The 23,021-nt window shown below is 55.1% G+C and overlaps 7 protein-coding genes and 1 non-coding gene across 8 annotated transcripts in view; 3 read left to right on the forward strand and 5 right to left on the reverse strand.

Moving 5' to 3' along the window:
- Nucleotides 1-3,595, reverse strand: part of PTSG_06892 (uncharacterized protein) — a 5,852-nt gene extending 2,257 nt beyond the window's left edge. Inside the window, exons 1-7 of the mRNA XM_004992234.1 lie at nucleotides 3,514-3,595; nucleotides 2,961-3,017; nucleotides 2,713-2,803; nucleotides 1,677-2,459; nucleotides 1,271-1,405; nucleotides 846-986; nucleotides 182-643 (exon numbers count right to left, since the gene is read on the reverse strand). Of these exons, the coding sequence (XP_004992291.1) occupies nucleotides 182-643; nucleotides 846-986; nucleotides 1,271-1,405; nucleotides 1,677-2,459; nucleotides 2,713-2,803; nucleotides 2,961-3,017; nucleotides 3,514-3,590 (1,746 nt within the window). The 5' untranslated portion in view covers nucleotides 3,591-3,595. The remainder of the gene's footprint in view (nucleotides 1-181; nucleotides 644-845; nucleotides 987-1,270; nucleotides 1,406-1,676; nucleotides 2,460-2,712; nucleotides 2,804-2,960; nucleotides 3,018-3,513) is intronic.
- A 15-nt stretch (nucleotides 3,596-3,610) lies between these two features.
- PTSG_06893 (uncharacterized protein) lies at nucleotides 3,611-5,733 on the reverse strand. Its single transcript, XM_004992235.1, has 4 exons — nucleotides 5,148-5,733; nucleotides 4,764-4,991; nucleotides 4,543-4,587; nucleotides 3,611-4,350 (listed from the first exon to the last, which is right to left on the reverse strand). Exons 2-4 carry the CDS (start codon nucleotides 4,857-4,859, stop codon nucleotides 3,769-3,771), a joined length of 723 nt encoding a protein of 240 aa, XP_004992292.1. The 5' UTR covers nucleotides 4,860-4,991; nucleotides 5,148-5,733; the 3' UTR covers nucleotides 3,611-3,768.
- A 71-nt stretch (nucleotides 5,734-5,804) lies between these two features.
- Nucleotides 5,805-9,204, forward strand: PTSG_12503 (uncharacterized protein). Its single transcript, XM_004992236.1, has 11 exons — nucleotides 5,805-6,034; nucleotides 6,263-6,381; nucleotides 6,622-6,688; nucleotides 6,866-6,946; nucleotides 7,072-7,161; nucleotides 7,308-7,388; nucleotides 7,589-7,632; nucleotides 7,836-7,889; nucleotides 8,166-8,221; nucleotides 8,423-8,616; nucleotides 8,801-9,204. Exons 1-11 carry the CDS (start codon nucleotides 5,894-5,896, stop codon nucleotides 9,071-9,073), a joined length of 1,200 nt encoding a protein of 399 aa, XP_004992293.1. The 5' UTR covers nucleotides 5,805-5,893; the 3' UTR covers nucleotides 9,074-9,204.
- Nucleotides 9,173-11,549, forward strand: PTSG_12504 (uncharacterized protein; the record flags this gene model as incomplete). Its single annotated transcript, XM_004992237.1, has 7 exons — nucleotides 9,173-9,359; nucleotides 9,671-9,916; nucleotides 10,156-10,444; nucleotides 10,624-10,661; nucleotides 10,830-10,922; nucleotides 11,137-11,227; nucleotides 11,430-11,549. Exons 1-7 carry the CDS (start codon nucleotides 9,307-9,309, stop codon nucleotides 11,547-11,549), a joined length of 930 nt encoding a protein of 309 aa, XP_004992294.1. The 5' UTR covers nucleotides 9,173-9,306.
- Nucleotides 11,550-12,363: 814 nt separating this feature from the next.
- PTSG_06896 (uncharacterized protein) lies at nucleotides 12,364-16,496 on the reverse strand. The gene is made up of 12 exons (XM_004992238.1): nucleotides 16,235-16,496; nucleotides 15,886-15,987; nucleotides 15,557-15,695; nucleotides 15,256-15,368; nucleotides 14,999-15,112; nucleotides 14,697-14,769; nucleotides 14,247-14,481; nucleotides 13,903-14,020; nucleotides 13,578-13,676; nucleotides 13,157-13,348; nucleotides 12,825-12,896; nucleotides 12,364-12,632 (listed from the first exon to the last, which is right to left on the reverse strand). Exons 1-12 carry the CDS (start codon nucleotides 16,463-16,465, stop codon nucleotides 12,540-12,542), a joined length of 1,581 nt encoding a protein of 526 aa, XP_004992295.1. The 5' UTR covers nucleotides 16,466-16,496; the 3' UTR covers nucleotides 12,364-12,539.
- A 24-nt stretch (nucleotides 16,497-16,520) lies between these two features.
- Nucleotides 16,521-19,232, forward strand: PTSG_06897 (capping protein beta-PA). Its single transcript, XM_004992239.1, has 7 exons — nucleotides 16,521-16,692; nucleotides 17,016-17,105; nucleotides 17,274-17,395; nucleotides 17,575-17,656; nucleotides 17,847-17,958; nucleotides 18,183-18,307; nucleotides 18,533-19,232. Exons 1-7 carry the CDS (start codon nucleotides 16,690-16,692, stop codon nucleotides 18,806-18,808), a joined length of 810 nt encoding a protein of 269 aa, XP_004992296.1. The 5' UTR covers nucleotides 16,521-16,689; the 3' UTR covers nucleotides 18,809-19,232.
- A 148-nt stretch (nucleotides 19,233-19,380) lies between these two features.
- On the reverse strand, nucleotides 19,381-22,417 carry PTSG_06898 (uncharacterized protein). The gene has a single exon (XM_004992240.1). It carries the CDS (start codon nucleotides 22,357-22,359, stop codon nucleotides 19,477-19,479), a length of 2,883 nt encoding a protein of 960 aa, XP_004992297.1. The 5' UTR covers nucleotides 22,360-22,417; the 3' UTR covers nucleotides 19,381-19,476.
- Nucleotides 22,418-22,446: 29 nt separating this feature from the next.
- PTSG_20115 lies at nucleotides 22,447-22,520 on the reverse strand. Its single transcript has one exon. It is a non-coding gene; the product is annotated as a tRNA-Val (tRNA).
- Between the last annotated feature and the right edge of the window lie 501 nt (nucleotides 22,521-23,021).

Genomic DNA, 23,021 nt, shown 5'->3' on the forward strand with positions numbered 1-23,021 from the left:
GTTGCGTGTCATGTGTGGGGGGATGATGATGTGATGGAAGGGAAAGACGTGAGGAGTGGTTGAAGTGTCAGCACGCACGCACACACACACACACACACACACACACACACACACACACACACACACACACGCGCGCGCCCAAAAGCAAGCAGGTGTGAACCTCCATCACGCTTCAGCTCACCGGCAAGCTCGACGGCTCCACGTCTGGTTCATCCCCATCATCACCGTCATGACCATCACCATCTTGACCTTCACCTTCACCGTCATCATCATCATCGGCACCATCGGCACCATCAAAGAGCACGAGCGTGCCCCCTGGTCCAAACAGCGGCGCTGACTCCACGCTCTCGCACGCACCGCGCCCACCACCACCTGACGTTGAGCTTGATGCTACTGTTGTTGTTGCTGTTGTTGTTGTTGTTGTTGTTGTTGTTGTTGTTGTTGTTGTTGTTGCTGTTGCTGTTGTTGCTGTACCCGCGCCACCTGTTGGATGTGTTGTTGGTGTTGCTGGCTCTGTTGCGTGTGTGGTCGTCGTCGTTGCCGCGGTCAAGGACTGCTTGAGGGATTCGTTTGGACAGACGTCCAAGGGGGTGTGACCCTGTGCATTCTTCACATCGACGCGCGCACCGCGCTCCACCAACAGCTGTTGCGCAGACACAACACGACACACACGGCGGTCGTGAGGGCGATGTGATGATCGAAGTGGTATGTTGTTAGTTGTGGTGGTGCGTGGTAACGTAACAAACATACGTATGAGTCGGGTTGATTCGCGCGTGCATACATACATGTACAAGCCCGCACACGAACACATGTCATCAGCGCGTGTGCATGTTGCTGTCGCTCACCAGCGCAATCTCTGGTGCATTTGCGCAAATTGCGTCATGCAGGGGTGTGTCGCCTTCAATGGTGGCAGTGGCGTTCACATTCGCACCAGCATCCAGCAGCGCCCACACAATAGGCTCTGATGCAATCTGACACGCCTCATGCTGCGATGTGATGTGTATGTGTGTATGTGTGTGAGTGTAGGCGTGTGTGTGTGCGTGTGTGCGAGTACGCATGTGTATGTGCATGTGCATGTGTGCTCATGTGTTTGGGTATACGTGTGTGTGTGTGTATGTGGAAGTGAGATACAGTCATGTCGCGTCCAAGTCACTCACAATCACCTTCTCCCGACCACCTCGTCACACAATCACAACTACCACTCCCCTTTCCACCCCTCCCACCTCCCCTCCCAAGCACCCGTCTGCTACACCAGCGCGCATCCCCCCACCAGAGGCGTCCAGCCTGCGTGGTCGGCGTGATTGGCGTTGGCGCCGGCTGTCAACAGCTCCTGCACACGCGTCAACTGCCCTTTCTTGCATGCAACCTGCAGCGCCGTCTCGCCGTGCTGGTTCACCCGCTCCTTCTAGTGGTGGTGATGATGATGATGATGATGATGATGATGATGATGATGATGATGATGATGATGATGATGATGGTGATGATGATGGTGATGATGATGATGATGATGATGATGATGATGATGATGATGATGATGATGATGGTGGTGGTGGTGGTGGTGGTGGTGGTGGTGGTGGTGTATGAGTTGAGTGGGAATGGATACAGTCCACTTCTTCAGCAGAACTCCAACCACACAGATAAACACGCGCACACATCCAAACACGCCGCACCCCCACCTTTGGCTGCTTCTGCTTTACGCGTGTGTTGGTTGTGCGGCGGTGGCGAACAGGCGTGGCTACTTTCGATGACAATGATGGTGATGTTCTTGTTGATGATGATGCTTCCCTCGTGTCAGCCTTGCGAGCTCTGCTTTGCCGCTGCCTCTGCTGCTTCTTGGGCTGCTTGCCATCTTTGTTGTGTGCAGTGTGCCGCGCTGTCCTGCCATTTGCTGCACTCCCACTCGTCTTGGCCCTCTTGCTGCGCACCGGCCGTGCATCCTCTTCATCCTCTTCATCCTGTTCATCCTCTTCACCTTCATCTTCATCTTCGCGTTTGCCACGGTTGTGACGTTTACCACCTCCACTGCCGGCGGCCTTGCCACTGCCGCTGCCTCCCTCCTCCTCAGCCCTACCCTCTTCGTCGTCTTGTTCCTCTGCCATGGCGGTGCTGGTGCTGGTGGTGGTGTTGTTGCTTCGCTTGGGCGTTGCCTTCACCCGCCGCGGCTGTGTCGGCTGTGTCGGCTGTGCCTGATCCGCACGTTCACTCACCACCCCGCCCGTGTTGGTCACCGTTGTGAGGGGAGCGCCGCGGCGACGTGTGCCGTTCTGTGTTGCCAACTTCCTGGCCCCCTTATTCTTCCTGTTGTTTGCCTTTCCGCGGGTGCTGATTGCAGCATACTCGTCGCCTGCCTGGCTCGGTGGGACGCTCCCCAGCTTCAGTTGGGAGCCGGCGATGGAGGGCGGGTCTTGCGTCTCCATCAGCTTCTCCATCGTCTTGACAAACAGCACCACCTCCGAAATCTACACAGAGAATGGGGGGTTGGGGGGTTGGGGGTTGGGAGGGAAAGTGTGTCGGGAGGTGAAAGGCAAGCGAGTGTGGGTGAAGAAGGAAGCAGGAGAGATGACGGTGTGCGACACGACAATTGCGCAAGTGGGCACACCCAGACGCACGCAATTAAAGGGAGAGCGAGAGAGCAACGAATGGATGCAATGGCAACTACATTGCTAGCAACAGCATAGCTGGCAAGCAGCAACATAGCCACGCATTACAAACCTGGTCACTTTCGACAATGTCACGGGGAAAGCTGGGCCGCTTGCACTCGGGACACACGCTGTTGTCCTCCAGTGCTTCAACGATGCACTCCCTGTGATGCGAGTCAAGGCAGAGGGAGAGAAAGGGAGAGAAGGGGGTGTGAGGGGGGGGGGCGAAGAGAAGCTGGCTTGCAGGTTGGCGTGGGTGCAAACTCGTGTGTAAGCTCGTGTGCATGTGGTTTGGACGTGTGCAAGTACCGCTGAACGCACTTGCAGAAGAGATGATCGCACTCCAGGAGACAGCGTGGTTCCTCAGGCATGTTGCAGCTGTAAAGAGGACGCGAGCGCGGAGAGCGAGATAGAGAGAGGTGGGGTTGGTGAAGAGGTGCAGGAAGCAGCAAGCGGGAAAGAGAGATGGGGGGGGAAGGCAGGGAGAAGGAGAGGGGTAGGGAGAGAGGGGGAGGCAGGGAGAAAGGGAGAGGAGAGAGGAGAGGAGGGGAGAGGAGGCAGGGAGAAGGAGGGGAGGCAGGGAGAAGGTGGGAGGCAGCGAGGTGGGAGACAGGGCAGGCACACAGACAGACACACAGACACACACACACACACAGACAGAGAGACAGACACACACACACACGCACGCACACACACACACACAGACACAGACACAGACACAGACACACACGCACACACACACACACACACACACACACACACACACACACACACACACACACACACACACACACGCACACACACACGCACACACACACACACACATGTACACACAGACACACAGACACACACACAGTACACCGAGCGCACTCACCAGAGACGACAGCGCGCTGCGTTGCGCACAGCGGCCATCCCCGCCACACTTTCGCGCCATTCGCGGCTCACATCCATCGTTCTTATCGAAAAATGAACAAGATTTAATGGGATTGTAACGCAGTACACGACATAAAAAAAAAAACCAGAAGGCAGCAGTCGCGGCTTTCTCTCTCTCTTCCCCTCTCTCTTCCTCCTCTCAACTCTTACGTCACCCACCTCACGTCACCCCACCACCACGCAAACAGCGCCATCTTCAAGCTTGCAGCGCCATCTGCTGGTTAGGGGCTCGAAGAGGGGTGAGGTTAGTTCGCTCCGCAAATGGGAGCTGTCGCTTGGCGCCGGGAGAGCGTGTGATGTCGTTTGTGTGGCTGTTGGTGTTTGTTGTGGTTTTGAGGGTGATGAGCGGAGCGGGCACAAACGTGGCGTCCTCTTCTTGCCGCTGCTGCTGCTGCTGCCCTTGCTGTTGCTGGTCGGTGCTGTCCTCGTAGTCGCTACTGTACATGGAGGATTGTGAGCGCTCGTCCTCGTTTGCAATGGCAGCAAACGTTGGGCTCTCGAGGTCGTCCTGCGGCGCGTCCTCGTAGGCGTGGTAGTCGTCTGCTTCGGCGCTGTCTTCCTCGTCCTCTTCCCCATTGTCACCCTCATTGCCTTGCTCTGCGATGGGGTGCAGCTGCCTGGTACCCGCGTTGGCTGCGTTCTGGCCAATCTTCGCCTCACGCATGGAGCACATGATGGCGTTTACCGCGGCCCGCTCGCCTGCTCTGTCGACTTCATCACACGACTCTGTCAGGTCGCAGCACGGCAGCGGCGAGTCGTCTCGCGACTCAATGGGAATCTGCACACAATCACATCCAATCGGGCAAGAGTGGGGAAGATGTGTGTGTGTGTGCGTGTGTGCGTGTGTGCGTGCGTGCGTGCGTGCGTGCGTGGGTGTGTGTGTGAGCTGGAAGAGAAAGCGAGACAGGTTATGAGGGAGGGGAATCATGCGTGTTCCCGATAAGAGAATTGTGTGTGGAGCGAAGCTTACGTAGTCGGAGGTGACGGGCAGCGGGGTGCGAGGCACTGTTGTCGACTACACATTTGCGTGGCATGAGATGAAGGGAATGCAGGGCGAGCCATTACGGAGCAATGCAGGGTGAGCTAGTGGGCGACCTTCTTGCACACACACACACACACACACACACACACAGACAGGGACACAACAGCACCTCAACACACACACACACACAGACACACGCAAACACACACCGGTGATCGAGGGTCGATGAGACGTGCTTGAAGATGCTTTGATGGGGTGGCGGGCTCTGGTTTGGCCGCGCTACTGCGAGACGCGTTGGCACCCATGGCGATGACGATCAATTGATGTTCCAACCGCTGGGTTTTGTGAAGCTGAAGCTGGTGAATGGAGTAGGGAAATGGAAGTGTCGTGGGCACTTGGGGTCTGTGTGCGTGGCTATGAATCCTTCGTGGGGTTTCCTGTTCAGCACAAGAGAAGAGACACAAGCACAGCAATCAGTCGGGTGAGCGCGGGAGCTCGAATGCATCGACCAGAGGCAGAAGCTGTTTCACCAGAGAAGAACACATCAGAGGAGGCAAGGCAAGTCACGCCACAGGGTTCGCTCGGTTGCGTACGGTAGCAGATGAATGCGATGCTGCTCTGACAACACAGCACAAGGTCGGGCCAATGCTTGGTGCTTGTTTGGTGCTTGCTTGGTGCTGGTTGCTTGGCTTCGTGTGTGGGTGTGTGTCTTCTTTCCTGCCTTGCGTCGTCTGTGGTGGTGGTTGGTGATGATGGAGATGGCGTGTGATGCAAGGAGGGGAAAGAAAAGCAAAGGTGAGGGACCCTTTTCCGGAAGCCTGAAGCTGCCGCAGCTTGCGATTGCTTCTGCTGCTGTTGTGACTGCTTCTGTTTGGTGCTGTGTGTGATTGTTGTGTGCGTGCAGATGAGTCAGCGATGGCTGCGTGTCATAGGCTATGTGTATGTGATGATGTTTGGTTGCTTGTTTGCTTGTTTGCTTGTTTGCTTGTGCGTGATGATGATGACAATGCCGACCTTGAGGCGTGTGATTCACGATGAGAGAGTGTGTGTGTGGGCTGGCGCAGGGAAGGGTGCGTGTGTTTGAGTGTTTGAGTGAATGGAGGCTCTTGCTTGGTTTGGTTGCTTGTTCGTCATCGATGTCATCAAACCTTGAACAACCGTCACCCACCTGCGCTGCCGCGAAATTTGAAATTGCTGCTGACTCATCACTATTCGTAATGTGGACAATTTGCTTTGTTATTCGTAAATAATCTACACAGCCACAGCACAGGGTGGAAAGGACCACACGCACGTTGCCGCGAACAGCCAGACGAACCAACCAAGCAACCAAGCAACCAAGATGAAGGTGGTCACGTGCGACGAGACAGGGCTGGTGAAGACGGTGTCAGTAGAGCGGACGGCTGTGGAGAGCAAATGGCGCAAGCAGAGCCGGGCAAAGGCGTCGCAGCGCATGTGTTTTGCGCACCAATCCGATGATACGGTGAGGCTCGGGGATGTGTTGTTGTTGTGGTGTGTTGTGTTGTTATTGTTGTTGTGTTGTTTGTTGTGCACCTTGTGTTTGTGTTGTGTCGTGTTGTTGTTGTGCACCTTGTGTTTGTGTTGTGCTGTGTTGTGCACCTTGTGTTGTGCTGTGCTTTCTTCCTTGCACGCCACAGGGCCAGCGACCACTGCGCTCATTGACCGACAACCCACTTTGATTTGTGCGTAGGTGTATTTGGGATTGGCAACCAAGAAGCTGGAAAAGGTGGATTTCCTGAACCGCCATCCGATTAGCTTGACCAAGACGGATGTGGAGTCCTTCGCAGGGCTTGCCGTCACAGAGAACAGGTGTCATTGCAACAGAGAGGCTGTGGGTTTTTATGGGCGTGTTAGCTTGTGCGTGTGATAGTGCGTGTATGTGAACGCACGGATCAGCGTGTGAGCATGTGTGTGTATGTATGTCATTATGTGTACACATGCATTCGTAGTGTGTATTGTGAGCTGGCGTGGTTCGAAATTCACTGCACTTGGTCGTGCATGGAATGGCATTCCCAAGTCTCATACGCTGCTCGTATCGACGTGCTGTAGGATTGTCACATGCTGCTCAACGGGTCAGGTTACCCTCCGCGACCTGAACGCGCCATCGGAAGTTGTGGTACGCACACATGCTTGCGGTTTGTGCGGGAATGAAAGGGTCACTCACGTATGTGCAACAAGAAAGGAGTGCGCCTTCTTGTTGTGTTGTGTTGTGTTGTGTGTGTGTGTGTGTAAATGAACATGTGTGTGTGTCGTGTGCCTCAGGTTTGTGTCTCATTTCGGTGCGATGAAACAGGCGACGTTCAAGGGTCACGTGCGCAGCAGCTGCATGAAGTTGGGATTGCAGAACAAGAACATTCTCGCCATGGGCGGCAAGGTGTGTGTGTGTGTGTGCGGTTGAACTTTTCATCCTGCGTTGCGCGGTGCTTACTGGTTGCAGCTGCGAATCGGCCAGTCCCTGCACGTGCTCACCTGCTCTCTGGCGCCAATGAAAACCCGCAGGACGCGGACCTCAGGATATGGGACGTCAACTCGACAGACAAGCAGATCTTCAAGGCAAAGAACGTCAAGAACAACCGCTTGAACCTCCAGGTCATTGCAGAGCAGTTGCACACGCGCGCATGAGAAACGCATGTGCATACATTGCTGCCTGCTGTGCCTTGATCCCGGTTCTTGCTCACGCCCTCACCTGTGATGTGTGATGCGATATGTGTGTGCGTGATGTGTGTTCGTAACAGGTTCCCGTGCACATTCGCGACGTCGCGTTTATGCCAAACAGCGATGATCGCGTCGTAGTCACCGTTTCCGCACACAAACACGTCCGTACATGCATCTGTGTGTGTGTGTGTGTGTGTGTGTGTGTGTGTGTGTGCGTGTGTGTATGCGTGTATGTGTGTGCGTGTGTTAGCGTGGAGAGGTGTCAATCTTATCCCTTGGTGTTGCTAACTTACTTCATCACCTCTCATGTCCCCCTCATGTGCACATCACCACGTACGATTCCGCCTTTATCGCCAAACAGTTTCGGATCTACGACAGCAGAGTGAAACAGCGGCCTATTTTCAGGTGCGGCCTGCGAATGCGCAGCGCGTTTCATGTGTAAATATCTGCGCAGTGCGCATATATGTGTGCGTGTGTGTGCGTATATATGTGCGTGTGCGTACGCTCTGTTGGTGTTCTTCAACGAGTTCATACTTGTCCTTGTGCGCATGTTCATGTTCATGCGTTCACGTTCATGCGTTCACGTGTGCGTATGTGTGTGTGTGCAGTACCGTCTACTCCGAGGCCGCGCTGAACTGCGTCGCCCTCACAAACGACGGACGGTGAGCACATGTATGCAGAGGGGGGGGGGTGTGGTGCATGTGTTTGTGTGTGTGTGTGTGTGTGTGTGTGTGTGTGTGTGTGTGTGTGTGTTGTTGTGTGTGTGTGTGTGTGTGTGTGTGTGTGTGTGTGCATGCATGCGTGTTAATGTGTGTGTTGAAGGCATCGACGCCACGCACCACACCGCATGCTCCCACGCAACCACGGCTGCACATTGTCCACCAAGTCGGCTCTCACGCTGCCCTCCCCTCCCCATGCTCTGTCACCACCACCACCAGCCACGCCATCACTGGCGATGCGCTCGGACACACGCACCTCTTCGACATGCGCGCACGTGAGTGGCACCGCCCATGTGTATGTGTGTGTTTGTGTGTGTTTGTGTGTGTTTGTGTGTGTTTGTGTGTGTGTGTGTGTTTGTGTGTGTTTGAACTTGAGAATGTTATGTGAGCTGTGAGATAGACGTTCTATGCTTCCTTGCTCACGTGCATACACACACACGCACAATACACACACACACACACACACGATACACCAGGGCGGTCGATTGGCAAGTTCCACGGCCCCGTCGGCGCTGTGCGCAGCGTGTCCCTGCACCCGGTGCTGCCGTTTGTCGCTGTTGGAGGACTGGATCGACACGTGCGTGTGTACGACGTGACGACGCGCCAGCTCATGACGAAGGTCTTCCTCAAGCAGCGCATTGAACACGTCCTCTTCACCAGTGAAGACAAGGTGCGTGTGTGCGTGTACGTGTGCGTGCGTGCGTGTGTGTGTGTGTGTGTGTGTGTGTGTGTGTGTGTGTGTGTGTGTGTGTGTGTGTGTGTGTGTGTGTGTGTGTGGCTTGCAAGTGTATGTGCGCGCGTTTGTACCCGATCCTGATATGGTGTATGTGTGCGCTTTGGGGTTGGACTGGCAGGTGGTTGTAAAGGACGACGAAGAGGAGGAGGAGGAAGCAGCTGTGAAGGCAGAGGAAGGCCATGGGGAGGAGATGGATGAAGACGATGTGATGTGGGCAGCGCTCGCATCGGCCAACGTGCCGAAGAAGGCAAAGATGGAACCAAAGAAAGAGGAGGAACAGCAGGACGATGATGATGATGACGATGATGATGGTGGTGATGATGATGATGATGATGAGGACGATGAAGAAGAAGAAGAAGATGATGATGTGAAGGAGGAAGAGGACGTGTAATCTGCCATGCCATGTCCTCCCCCCCCCCTCTTCCTGCCTCCCTGCTCTTGCTGTTGCCTCGCTCGTGTCCACAGAAGAGGGCGTTCACTCGCGTGCTCTCGCCAATGAATGATTGAATGAATGAATCCGTGCATGCATGGACAAGTGGAACGAATTGAGGGAACACACAACCAACTCCAACAACACTTTGCACAACCACCGCCGCAAGAACAACACCAGTCAGTGCGCGTGTGATGGCCTCGCCACCAAAGCCGTGGGAAGTGGCTGGCAGCGGGCATGCAGCAAGGTAGGAGGAGGAGGAGACCAAGCAGCTGCAGTGCTTGCTGGTGATGGTGACGCCCTGTGTGTGTGTGTGTGTGTGTGTGTGTGTGTGTGTGTGTGTGTGTGTGTGTGTGTGTGTGTGTGTGTGTGTGTGTGTGTGTGTGTGTGTGTGTGTGTGTGTGGTCTCTCATCCCACGCTCACGTTTTCTCTCTGTCTGGCTCTCTCTGTCTGTCTGTCTCTCTGTCTCGCTCTCTCTGTCTCTGTCTCTGTCTCTGTCTGTCTCTCTCGCTCTCTCTGTCTCTGTCTCTCTCTGTCCTTTTTCGTTGCGCATCCAGTGTTGCGCCCGTGCTGCCATCACCGCCACCCTCAGCCTCAGCCACAGCCACTGGCATCCCCAATGACCAACAGCAGCAGCAGCGACGCCAGCAGCAGCAGGCATTGCCACCACCAGTGCCCACGCGGGGATATGGCGGAACAAGTGGCATGCGGTTCATGAACGGCCTTGGCGGCGCTTCCCCGTACTACAACTCATATGGCGGGTACCACCCTCATCACGCTCGCTTCGGCTACGGTTCATACAGGTGTGTGTGTGTGTGTGTCTATCTTTGTGTGTGTGTGTGTGTGTGTGTGTGTGTGTGTGTGTGTGTGTGTGTGTATGTGAGTGTGTGTGTGGGTGTGTGTGGGTGTCGGTGGGTGTCTGTGTACACACACACACACTCACACGCACTCGCTCTCTGTCTCTCTCTGTCTGTTGCTCGCTCTGTCTCCGCACGCTTACACACGCTGCTTCATGCTGCCATCCTCTCCACCTCCATGCCAGGGACGGCCCGGACGGGTCCCTGTTCCAGCAGATGCAGGAGGGCGGGCGCGGCGCCTTTGAGACGGTGGAGCGGCTGGTGTTCGCCGTCAGCTCTGTCGCCGCCATGCTCGAGTCCTCATATGACGCCCTGTACAGCTCGTTCATGGCTGTTGTCAGCGTCGCCGACCATATGGACCAGCTCAAGGAGCAGCTCTTGAGTGTGTTCAAGTCCCTTGTTCGTCTCCGCTTCCTCAAGCGCATCATCGCCAAGCTCATGCGCCTCTTCCGCCTCACCCCGCCCGCCTTTCTCGTGCGTTCATGTTCGTGTGTGTTCGTGTGTGTGTGTGTGTGTGTGTGTGTGTGTGTGTGTGTTCGTGTGTGTGTGTGTGTGTGTGTGTGTGTGTGTGTGTGTGTGTGCGTACGTTGGCTGCTCGCGTTCCCTTCTCACATACGCTGTGCCACATGCACTCATTTGACTGGTCCTGGCAGCTTGAACCGGACACCCTGCCCACCACCAACGGCCAGAGGTACCGACATCGCTTCTGCGTTTAAAGCACCTTGCGCATACACAACAGCAGTCACGCTCATGCACACATACGCACGCAGACACCTCAGTAGAGCAGCATCAGCCAAGTAAACTCACTCATGGCCATCACATCGCCATCATCACTCTTGTCACATCACCATGGCGACAGCGGCGGGCGCTTCCCCTGGCCGCTAATTGTGTTCTTCGCACTCGTCTTTGGCAGCCCGCTCGTCGTGTACTCCATGATGCGCAAGCAGAAGAAGTTCGTCAATGTGTGTGTGTGTGCATGAACGTCAGTGTGTTGGCTGGCCGCAAGTCCGTCTCTGAGCTTGCTCGTGTTGTTTCTCTCCTTGTCCTGTGCCTGCATGCACGCATGACGCTACTGTCACCACCATGTCCTCCACATCCATCACGCCACACCACTTGACGCACTCTCCTCACACACACACACACACATACACGCATCTGCTGTGTAGGGACAGCCGCCGGCCTGTGCGTGCGCGTGTGGCGTGGGATTACACTGCGCAGAAGAACGATGAGCTCACCATCGTCAAGGACACAATCGTGGTGCGTATGACATCACGTGTGTACACAGCTGCTTGTGCCTGTACATGTACACATGTGCACGCGAAGCGCGAGACCTGTTTGCGGCACCCCTTCTGTTCACACGCGCTCACTTTGCTGTTTTGATTTCACAATCACCGCTTCCACAACTTTCACCACGCCAACAACAACTCCAACCACCATCACCATCACCATCACCAACCAGACGGTGTACCCGCCAAAGAGCGAGCCCGAGGGCTGGGTGACGGCGGAGGCGGAGGACGGATCAAAGGGGTATGTGCACGCAGCATCCTATAACACGCGTCGCAGGAGGGGATGGCGATGAGGGCTGAAACAAGGTGTTGTTGAAGCACCAGCGCCACCAACACACACACACACACACGCACACACACACACACACACACACACACACACACACACACACACACACTCATCTGTAACGACACATGCATCTGATAATACCGCCACCACCACCTCCGCCACGCACGCGTGCAGGTTGATCCCGAAGGATTTTGTGCGTTTGATTCCACGCGAAAAGACAACGCGTGCACTCCCACCTCAGCAACAACAACAGCAGCATGAAGGGGCAGAGGAGCAGCAACAGACAGCAACCACGCAAGGTGCGAATACATACGCATGCGTTCGAATGTGCATGTGCGTGCTGTTTGTGTATGTGTGTGAGGGCAATACATGGTTGGTGCGACGCGTCTTCGTTTGCCTTCCCTTTTCGTTTGTTTGGTTTCTCACCGCTCACGACTGGCTTGCGTTCATATCACGTCCCACTGACACACATGTAGATCTCGAAGTGGTGTTTGCTGAAGTGCAGACAACAGGACAACAACAACAACAACAACAACAACAACAACAACAACAACAACAACAACAACAACAACAACAACAACATGATGGGGATGAGGTGGTGTGTGTGATTGGTGACAGTAGTGGTGAAGCTGGTGTTGATGGTGGTAATGACAACAACAGCGCCTACATTGACACATCTGCCAAGACATCCCACCCACCAGTATGACACACTTGGCCATCACGTGTATGTGTGCGTATGTCTGTGTATGTCTGTGTGTGTGCCTCCTTCTTATCATCCTGACTCTCCATCCGCTGTTCGGTCGAATCACTGCGCTGTTGCCACGCTCTGTTCTAGTTTCTTCTCTCAGATGTGCACACATAATCCATTGAAGCGGAAGAAGGAACAATGAGCAAACTAGTCAATGCAAGTGGCTGCTTGGTGCTCCAAGCACACACACACACCATACACACTCACACACAGCGCGCACGTCTCGATCATGCTGGCTCCACAGTGCTATTGATTGCGTGTGTGCCCGTCCATGAGCGCCACGGCGGCGTTTAGATCCAGATCGTGCTGCTCTTCGGTCTGAACATTCTTCAACCGCACCTGGATTGTGAGGTGAGAGGTGGACAAGAATGGCACGGAAGGCATTCGGCGGTGGGGGATAAATCAAGTCGTGCATACGATGGCCAGAAGTGAACGTGACAAGAGGATGACACGCAAACACACCGAAACGAGAAGGCGCAACAAAGAGCGAGCAAGCAAGCACACGCACGCGCATACACCACCACACCACACCTTGCCCGCCTGTGCTTCTTGGGTTCCGATGAATACGAGATACGAAACGTTTTGTTGTAGCGCCTCCTTGATCTGAAATGTGACGTCATCATTATCATCAGCAGCAGAAGTAGCAGCAGCAGCACGGAAACATTGATGGTGTGTGTGTGTGTGTGTGTGTGTGTGTGTGTGTGTGTGTGTGTGCGTGTGCGTGCGTGTGTGTGTGTGTGTGTGTGTGTGTGTGCCTGCTCGTGAGTTGTTAAAGCACACCTGACGAAACATGCTGAAACACACACGCACACAACACAAAACAAATGCAACATATATGCAGCGCGCGGCAGCCAGACGCCCACCTGCTGCTTGACGCGGGCGCCGTGCGTGTGTGTCGTGGAAACACCACGACACCGCAACATATGCGCAACGCTGAGGGCGAAGCGTGACACCTCCGGCAGTGGTGATGATGATGACGATGACGACGATGATGAAGATGATGATGATGATGATGATGAGGTGGTGGTGGCGGAAGAAGCTGGCTGGTCGTGGATCTACAACAAACGTATTGGCGTGATGCGATGTGTTTGTGCTTGGGTGAGACTGACATTGATGCAAGCAACATAATCCATGAACATGCACACGTACAACAAGCGATCATGAACACACCCACACACACAGACCCACACACATAGACACAGACACACAGACACACAGACCCACACACATAGACACAGACACACAGACACACAGACACACAAACATACAGACACACACACACACCTCGATGACGGCTGCTGTTGGCGGTGGCGGCGGATGAGAGACGTTGCACTCCTGCAGGAGCAGCACAAGTCGATCAACCCCGCACGCCCATCCGATGGCCTGATAGTGGTGGTGGTGGCGGTGAGTGGTGGTGAGGGATGCATGAAGAGAAGGGGCCGAGAGCTGCTGCTTGAAGACGCGGATCACACAAACAAACAAACAAACATTGCCCTTTGTTTGCCGCAATTGCTTTCCCCATCTCTGAGCGCTGGGAACAGTGTAAGATTTCAGCGAGTTTTCCCCAATAAACCAGAACAAACAAACAGCACAGCACAGCACACCATACCGGGATTTGCCGCTTTGATCCGAGGATGGTGGCGAGTTGGTCGTATCGACCGCCAGCGAGCACCGTGTTCTGCGCACCCAGCCCTTCCGTCGTCACAAACTCCCACACCGTGTGCGTGCTGGTAGTAGGTGCGTATGTGTGTGTGTGTGTGTGTGTGTGTGTGTGTGTGTGTGTAGGTGCGTATGTGTGTGTGTGTGTGTGTGTGTGTGTGTGTGTGTGTGTGTGTGTACGTGTGTTTGTGCGAAGCAAAGAAAACATGCATGAAGAACAATGTTCAAAACACATTATGCATGTACACACACACACACACATACGCACATACGCGCACACACACACACACTCACTAGTAGTCCAGCCCCCGTACAAGCTGCTCGTTGACGCTAAACGGAATGTCCAGCGCACGAAGACCATCAAGGACGCACTCCTTCCTCTCAAGGCCTTCGCTGGACGCAAAGTCCGCCATGCGCGGGGCACGTGCGGCAAGAACTTGATCGCCGCTGTCTTTGCTGTCCAGAATACGGAGTGGATTTCCACCGTCCAAACGCTCCTGGCTCGCGCGCGATAACGACGCCCGGTGCTCTAGACAGTTGTATTGAATTGTGTGTTGTGCATGTGTGTGTGTGTGTGTGTGTGGGCACGTGAGTACGTATGTGTGAGCATATTTGTGTGGATGTGTGCACGTGAGTACGTATGTGTGTGAGCAAGTGCGTGGATGTGCGAGCAAGTGCGTGCGTGTGTGTGTATATGTGTATCCCCGTTGCAGTAACAACCACGAAAGCCCCAATGATCGGCACCTTGGAAGTAGCTGGTGAGGGCCGTGCGGTGCTTTGCGCGCGTGTCCGCGTCAAATAGACTGTTGATCTCGAGCTGCGAATGACAGAAGCGCAGCGGCAGGGGCGATTGGTGAGGAGAAGCAATATTGTGGACACACCACCACATGGCTCATTCAATACTTGACATCATTTGCTCTCACACACACACACACACTACATACACTACACACATATATACACCACATACACACACACTACACACACAAACAACACGCACACTCTCTATCTCTCCCCTACAACACACAACACTGAACTGCACGCACCTTGACGTGACTGTCGAGCCCGAGCGAGCAGAGGAAATCGCGTGCGGAGGCGATGCATTCGACGTCGGTGACTGGCAACGCGCTCCCAAAGCACTCCACCCCGCCCTGCCAAAACTGCAACATCCACACGCATGTGTGTGTGTGTGTGTTTGTGAATAACCTTTGTGAATGGTATGGAAGGTGGCACATGCTGCTGTGGTTGTCCAGTCCCGTCCAGTAACGGGTGTCATCAAGTTTCAACAGCATGCGTGCCGCACCTGTCGATATCGGCCCTTCTGCGGGCGCTCACGGCGGAACATGGGCCCAAAGTAAAACAGTCGCTGCCGCACAGATTCCCCGGCCAAGTTCTGGATCACAGCCCGTGTCACCCCTGGCCACAACAGCAGCGCATGCAAGGCGAGGGGATTCCCAAAAAAAAAAAAAACCATCAGCCTCTAACACGCTTGAATGTGGGCATTGGAAACACTCGCATGCACCATCAACACTCGCATTGGCCACACACACACACACACACACACACACACACGCGCGCGCGCGCACACACGCACACACACACACCGGCAGTTCCTTCTGGGCGGAGACAGACGTTGGAGCCGTCTGCATCTTGGAATGCGAACATCTCCTTGTTGACCACGTCTGAGGTTGCGCCGAGGGATCGCTGGAACAGCTCGCTGTACTCAACTATCGGTGTACTCATCTGCAAGATCACACAGTGCAAAGCAAGCGGGCGAGGCAGCGAGCAGCGTGTGTCAGCACCGCATCTTACTTTGCATGAATAGAAGAAAGCAGCGCGGGGTTCACACGTGTGTGAGTTGGTGCGCGTTGTCTACTTGGGTGTTTGTTTGGGTGTGTGTGGTCATGATGAGATACACAGCTCCTTCTTCTACCTCGCTGTAGTTGTAAGCGTGAGCTGTTTCCTGAAGCGCCTGATACACAAAGCTGAACTCACGCTGCAAGCCTGGCATCACATCCCGTGTTCCCTTCACCAGCTGCAAACATGTGTGTGTGTGTGCGTGGGTGAGTGCGTGTGTGCGTGTGAGTGAGTGAGTGTGTGTGTGTGTGAGTGAGTGAGTGCGTGTGTGCATGTGCGCATGTGTGTGTGTGAGTGAGTGAGTGAGTGAGTAAAGGTGAGTGTGGTGGAAGATGGAGTCAAGGATCAGGACAGCACCACTGCTTGTTTCAAATCATCGCAATGTCATACGCGCGCGACGCACACGTGCAGCCAGCTCAGCTCACCCGATGCTTTTGTCTTCGCTGTTGTCGTTGTTGTTGTTGTTGTGGCAACTCCGTACGCCTGTTTCCACTCACATTCCTTTGGCCACAGCTGCGCGCAGACACGACACCACTCGTCCAACACCTGCTGGTGCCGCTGCTGGTGTGCAAGTGTCGGTCCAGTGACCGCAGCAGCATCTGCATCTGCTGCCAGCGTGCAGCCCGACTCGTTGTCCTCCTTCCCATCATCATCATTGGTTTACATTAGGTCAAACTTGACAATGGCAGCGCAAAGTCAATTTTGCCCTCCCACAAATTGGCTGGCGGCCCCACAATCAATTCCTCGATGCCGAATTGTCTTGGGTGTTTTCCGCAGCTTTTCTTGCCTGTTTGGATTCACCAGCTCAGAGCAACAGCAAAGACGACGACAAGCAACCCAAGTCAGCACCGCCTCTCCAACACACACAAGACAGCCAAACATGGTGAGCGCAGTGAGGGAGGGCTTGCTCTGTCAGCGATGGCGGCGGCGGTGCTGTGATTGCGGATGTGAAGAACGAGGGTACACATAGGCCACGCAGCCGCGTGTCCTTCTTTGCTACGATGGAGCGTCTTGATCCAGTGTCTGTGAGTCTGAGTGTGTGTCTGTCTATCACCATTGTGTAGAGAGTTTTGTTTGTGTTTCAATGACCGTGATTGCAGCAGCGACGAGGACATGGCGCTCACCGTGCTCGCTGAACTGCGTTTGTGTGTGTGTGTGTGTGTGTGTGTGTGTGTGTGTGTGTGTGTGTGTGTGCGAACGTGCCAGACGGAGCGCCAATTGGACTGCGCATTGGATCTGATGCGCCGCCTTCCTCCCCAGAACATTGAGGAGAACCTGACGGGTGTCATTGACCTGGTGCGTCGCAACACATGTGCCTGAAAAGAAACTGTGGTGGCGGACGAAGTGCACTGTGGACCGCTCGTCAGCAGGGATGTGTGAGGGAGTTTGTGTCAATGTCTTTGTGACCTTGCATGCTGGCTTGTGAATCACATAGTGTGTGTGCGTGTTGGTGTATTCTCGCAGGTTCCCAGCCTGTGCGAGGAGCTGCTGTCGTCCATTGATCAGCCCTTGAAGATTGCCAAGGACGAGGCAAGCGGCCGCGACTACCTTCTCTGCGATTACAACCGCGACGCCGACTCATACAGGTGCTGCAACTGTCTTGTACAGCAACGTGTGTGTGTGTGTGTACGCTTTGGAGTGTCGTTTTTGCGTGTGTACGTGTTTCAAGTTGTGTCTTTGCTGCAAGCCCTGTTCTCGAGTGGGCGAATATGAGTTGGCAGCACCAATTGTTGATGCCTCCGCTCCTCACGCCATCATGCGTCAGGTCACCATGGTCCAACAAGTACGATCCTCCACTGGAGGATGGTGCTGTGCCCTCCGACTCTCTTCGCGAGCTCGAGATCCAGGTGTGTGTGTGTGTGTGTGTGTGTGTGTGTGTGTGTGTGTGTGCGTACTTGTACCTGTGTGCATGTGTGTCTGTCTACGGGCTGCTTTCCTTCTGTCATCGACTCACCATCGCCACCATCCTCGTCGCCGTTGTCACTAACACAACCCCCCCCCCACAACCACCCCCACAACTGCCCCCGACCAATGCAGGCGAACCAGGCCTTTGACACATACCGCGAGCTGTACTATGAGGGCGGTGTTTCCTCCGTGTACTTGTGGGACCTGCAGGAGGGCTTTGCAGGCGTCATCCTCATCAAGAAGGGTGGGTTTTGAGTCGAATGCTGTCCACCTCGTGGGCGTGTGCGTGTGCGTGTGTATGTGTACGCGTTTACTGCTGCGTGCATTGCATTGCATTGCACTGCACCGCAACCGCTTTCTGCCTCCTTGTCACCCCACCCCACATGCATGCACATGCGCGCATTTCCTCACACACACACATCCACACACACACACACTAACACACACACACTCACACCACCATCGCAGTTGGCGATGGCTCGAAGAAGATCAAGGGCTGCTATGATTCGATCCACGTGTTTGAGGTGCAGGAGACCAGCCGCGGCTCCAACGCCACATACAAGCTCACCTCAACCGTCATGCTTTGGCTCGAGGTGCGTGTCGGGACGTGTGTGTGTGTGTGTGGGTATGGGTGTGCGTGTGCGCGTGTGTGTTTGTTTGGGCGGATAACGGCGTCTTCGTTCTTTGTGTCAAAGTTTGGTTGTGTCCCGTCTCACTCCTCTTTCACACACACACACACACACACACACACACACACACACACACACACACACACACACACACACACGCACACACACACACACATGTGCCGTGTGCAGACGAACAAAGAGACCAGCGGGATGATGCAGCTTGGCGGTTCGCTGACGCGCCAGGCGGAGAAGACGCTGACGGTGTCGCAGAGCAGCCCGCACATTGCCAACATCGGCACCATGGTGGAGGATATGGAGAACAACATGCGCAACACGCTCGACCAGATTTACTTTGGCAAGACAAAGGATGTTGTCAACTCGCTCCGCTCCGTCAACCCGCTGTCGTCCGAAGGACTCAAAAAGGACCTTCAAGCAGAGCTCTTCAAGACCCTCAAGCGCAAGTAAACGCCTCCATTCCTGCCCTTCTCTCCCTCTCCTTCTCCCCATCACCCTTTCTTCCCTCCTTCCGCTTTATGCTTGTTCATTTGCCTGTTGGTGTTCGTGTGTGATTGTGCGTGAGCGACCGCTTGCTTGTCAGTGGCGTGTCCCTGTTGGAGCTTAGAGAAAGTCTTCATGTTGTGTGGCAGATGTGTGTACACGTGAGTGCCGTTGATGGTGTGAGTGCATGGAGCGAATGACAATGTGTCTGTCTACGTCTTGATGTTTTGTTTGCTTTGGTGTGTTCATTGTCATGGCGCGCGTGTGTATGTGTGTGCGTGTGTGTGCGTGCAACATTGCGGGAGGTACAGAGTGCAGTGTGCAGTGCGTGGCCCTCGTTCTCATGTCCTCTGTTATGAGTTACAAAAGCAATACAGCATTTTTTTCTTTCTTCATTTCCAGCATTGGGTTGTGGCAGAAGCGCACAAACGGCGGGCGGGCAGGTAACGTGTGCTCGAGCGAGCGCGCGCAAACACGCACACACACACACACACACACACACACACACACACACACACTCTCTCTCTCTCTCTCTCTCTCTCTCTCTCTCTCTCTCTCTCTCTCTGTCGCACACAGACACACACAGACACACACAGACACAGACACACAGACAGACACACACACACACACACCGTTCACGGTGCAGTCTCCTCGCGGTAATCACGTGCGCGTGCGCGCAGGCGGGTCTTGAGATCGTTGTCGCCGGCGGCGTCATGTGCACACACAGTCAACCGCGGCCTGTGTGGTTCGTAAACACGCTTGGACGCCGCAGTCACCTTCACCATGCGTGTGCCAGGCCCAATCGTGTCTGCAAGTCGCTCGCACGTGCCTGCAAGCAACTCCTGTTTAGTGTCGACCACGACGCGATGCACCTGCGACAGGCACGCAAAGTCACTGGGCTTTGACTTGTTTAGGTGCAGCGTGTGTACGTTGGAGAAAGACAGGTCTTCGCAAATTGACAGGTCACAGTCGCTCAGCGTGCACTCTCTCACGTTATGTACCCGATTCAGGCGCAGCTTGGAGCACGCTGTCAGCTCCACCTTGCGCGTGTTCACGAGCGATACACGTCCTTGCACATTGCACAATTTCGCCTCCGCTAATCCGTCAAGCACCACCTCGTTCCTGTTGCTCCCACGCCGACGTTGCTTGCCACAGTTGGCGCCCACGCTGCCTCCGTCATCGCCACCACCACTACCGTCATTATCTTCATTCAGACCTACAGCTCGCTCACCGGGCTCTTCTTGCTCGTCACGCGCATCGCCTTTGCCGTCGTCGTCGTCGTCGTCATCATCATCATCAACGCAAGCATCGTGATGCGTGTGCCCTGTGCGTTCGTCTCCAGTCTCATGCATGCCGTTCTCATCATCCCCGCCACCTCGCCCTCCCTGTTTGCCCTCCAACTCACCGGCTTCATCCATGAGCAGCACACGCGAACAGCTCACGCGTTGCAAGTGCCTGTGTGCAGCAACACCTTTCACGACTGGCGGGTCAGCCATCGGCGCCGCCATCACGAGCGACACGACCAAGGAGTGCGCGCCAGACACAGTCAGGTGGCGAAGAGCCGGCAGCAGCGACACGTCAAGCGTATACACAAGGTCGCTGACGTTGAGGCTGGTGAGATGGGCGTGTGCTGGTGTCAGCAGCTTTGCGTGTGATGCGTAAAGCTTCAACGAGCGAAGGGTCGGGACCAGGCTCTCCAAGCCAGCATAATTCTCACTGCAGAACTCAACTCTAACTGTCAGCGACTGTAGTTTCCTCAGCCGCTGCAGTGGTGTCAGGTCAACGTGTGTGTGGCTGGGCCATGTCATTCTCTCTGCTCTTGTCAGCACCAGGTGCTCCAGATGTGGGAACATCTCCTCCTCGCTTGCAAGAGTGCGACCTGCACGGCGAAGCAAAGGAAGGAGCTGCGTGTCGGTTGCACTCAGGTGCCTGCAGCGGGGGAGGTTGGGAACAGAGACGACGTAATCGCATGCACTGAGATGGAGCTCCTCCACGTCCACCAGTGCATTAACACTTGTCAACCCTTGCAGGTTGGTGAGACGGACACTCGGCACGCACGCCAAGGGGCCCAGCGTCTCATTCGTGATGGACGCTCCGCTACTGAGTGTCACGTGCTGCGCCTGTGCAAGCGGCTGCAGGTCAAGGCTGAGGTCCATGTCAACGTCGGCGTCTGTGTGAACAAAGTTGAGCACAACGCGCTGGACGCCACGCAGGCAGCCCAGATCCATCCGTCGGCGCACGCTCAGGGTGACCATGCGCACGTTGGTCAGCTGCGCCACGCGCCGCAGGCTGTCAGCAGCAAGCTCCAGCTTCTCGACATCGTAAATGTTGGAGACCTCCTCAACGCCGGCAGCCAGGACGCGCAGCGTCTGCACGTTGCCAAGGTTTGACACGGTCCGGGGTGGTCGGAGGGTCTGGAAGAGCGGGTTCGATCGTAGAGACAATTGCTGGATGGGCGGGAGGCCCAATCGCACGCGAGAGCGCAGGACGCAGTGCAGCAGCTCCAGCGCACGTGCTGATGCCTGCTGCAGGGTGACGCGTGTCACGCTGGTGCACCTTGCCATCATGTCGAGCATCGCGTTTGATTCACGCGTGTCAACATGGGGCCAGAGTTGAAGTTCGTTGGCGTGAACAGGCAGTGCGCCCAATGCGGCGGCAGCGGCAACAGTTGGGGTGTCTGCAGTGTCACAAAGAATGTGTTTGCTGCAGAGATTTGGGATCATGGAGCTGAGCGTGCTCTCGGATACGGTGCCTAGGGCAACGCAGGCGCACCCGATGTACATGTGCAGGCGGCGATCGGGCCACAGCGGGTAGAAGCGCACGGATGAGCTGCATCGGGGATCCGCTGCTAGCCACGCGAGCTCTGCTTCTGTCATGGCACAAGGGTTGATCCAGAGGCCAATCCACGCGTAGGCAAACAGCCGCTGGCGATTAAAGACAATGTCGTTCATGTCTGTTGTGCGATCAAAGAGTGGATACGCCGCCTCTGGCCACGGCGCCAACAGTCGCGGATCTCCGCCTGCGTGCGGGTGGGATCTGATTGACTTTGCTGGCTGCGAATCCTCCTCCTCCTCTGACCGCACCCAAGCTTGGGGCAAGGTTGAGCCGGATGTGCTTGCACTGGGTTGTTGGTAGTGTTGGTGGCGTCTGCTGGCGGTGTCGACGGGCAGGGCGGGAGTTCGACGGTGTGATGAGCCTCCGCTGCGCCTCTGTTCCTTCTTAGGCCTCTTAGCTCTCTGACCATCACCACCACCATCACCGCAATCACCGCAATCACCGCCATCACTGCTGCGGTGAGTGGGCAGAAGAGGTCGATCCCAGCGGAGGAGTAGGCCTGGTTGCGAGCCGCGGACGGGCGGATCTGTGGCGATGGAGTGCTTTGGAACCTGATACACCAGTTCATCAAACATGCGCTTGGATGTCCTGCTCAGCGCAAACACGTCCAGCACGTTGTCTAGATGACGTGCAACCAGCCCCCAGTGATGCACGTCCAGGGAGAGCGAGGAAGAGGACGACATGCTGCATGGGCCCGCAGAAATAGGAGGGATGGGGATGATCTGAGAACACAAACACGTACATAAACAAACAAAAAAAAAAGGACGATGTGTTTCCGTCCGGGCTCGAACCGGAGACCTTCAGTGTGTTAGACTGATGTGATAGCCAACTACACCACGGAAACAACTCTTGTTGTTGGGAATGGAGAAATTTATGTATATGAAAACAAATCGACTTGGGGTTTGGTTGTGTGTGTGTGTGTGTGTGTGTGTGTGTGTGTGTGTGTGTGTGTGTGTGTGTGTGTGTGTGTCGTCAGAGAGTGTGTGTGTGTGTGTGTGACAGGACGCGTGTGAGTGTGAGCGTGTGTGTGTGAATGAGTTCGGACAGAATGTGAATAGGAGTGGAGTACCTCACTTCCTCGTGGCGGTGGTGTACGCCGGTGCTGTTACGATTCAAGGGAGTAAGCCATACGAGAGTACACTGAGCACAACACAGTTAAGAAAAATAAAATAATATCAACATGCACAACGCAGACGCGACGAGTCGTGTCAGGATGGGGATCGTCCGTGACTCGTCCAACACCAGAAGAGTCCGAAAAGAACTGCAGGTCTGGGTGAATGTAGTTTGTATGAGCGGACGGACGTAGTGATAGGCATAAAGAAATAACAGTATTACGTGCAATGGC

The sequence above is a fragment of the Salpingoeca rosetta genome (assembly GCF_000188695.1).
Source record: "Salpingoeca rosetta unplaced genomic scaffold supercont1.17, whole genome shotgun sequence".
Taxonomy (NCBI): domain Eukaryota; class Choanoflagellata; order Craspedida; family Salpingoecidae; genus Salpingoeca; species Salpingoeca rosetta.

What these genes read in the sequence shown, in the direction of transcription:
- PTSG_06897 (XM_004992239.1), top strand. An exon ending in CGCGACGCCGACTCATACAG is followed by an intron (nt 17,396 to 17,574) that starts GTGCTGCAACTG and finishes ATCATGCGTCAG; the next exon opens with GTCACCATGGTCCAACAAGT. An exon ending in CCGTCATGCTTTGGCTCGAG is followed by an intron (nt 18,308 to 18,532) that starts GTGCGTGTCGGG and finishes TGCCGTGTGCAG; the next exon opens with ACGAACAAAGAGACCAGCGG.
- PTSG_06898 (XM_004992240.1), bottom strand. Translation starts at nt 22,359, where the DNA reads ATGTCGTCCTCTTCCTCGCTCTCCCTGGACGTGCATCACTGGGGGCTG.
- PTSG_12503 (XM_004992236.1), top strand. Translation starts at nt 5,894, where the DNA reads ATGAAGGTGGTCACGTGCGACGAGACAGGGCTGGTGAAGACGGTGTCA. An exon ending in CTTGCCGTCACAGAGAACAG is followed by an intron (nt 6,382 to 6,621) that starts GTGTCATTGCAA and finishes GACGTGCTGTAG; the next exon opens with GATTGTCACATGCTGCTCAA. An exon ending in AAACAGCGGCCTATTTTCAG is followed by an intron (nt 7,633 to 7,835) that starts GTGCGGCCTGCG and finishes GTGTGTGTGCAG; the next exon opens with TACCGTCTACTCCGAGGCCG.
- PTSG_06893 (XM_004992235.1), bottom strand. Translation starts at nt 4,859, where the DNA reads ATGGGTGCCAACGCGTCTCGCAGTAGCGCGGCCAAACCAGAGCCCGCC. An exon ending in TCATCGACCCTCGATCACCG is followed by an intron (nt 4,588 to 4,763) that starts GTGTGTGTTTGC and finishes GCAAATGTGTAG; the next exon opens with TCGACAACAGTGCCTCGCAC. An exon ending in TGCCCGTCACCTCCGACTAC is followed by an intron (nt 4,351 to 4,542) that starts GTAAGCTTCGCT and finishes GATTGTGTGCAG; the next exon opens with ATTCCCATTGAGTCGCGAGA.
- PTSG_06896 (XM_004992238.1), bottom strand. Translation starts at nt 16,465, where the DNA reads ATGATGATGATGGGAAGGAGGACAACGAGTCGGGCTGCACGCTGGCAG. An exon ending in AGCGAAGACAAAAGCATCGG is followed by an intron (nt 15,988 to 16,234) that starts GTGAGCTGAGCT and finishes ACATGTTTGCAG; the next exon opens with CTGGTGAAGGGAACACGGGA. An exon ending in GGCTCGACAGTCACGTCAAG is followed by an intron (nt 14,770 to 14,998) that starts GTGCGTGCAGTT and finishes TGTCATTCGCAG; the next exon opens with CTCGAGATCAACAGTCTATT.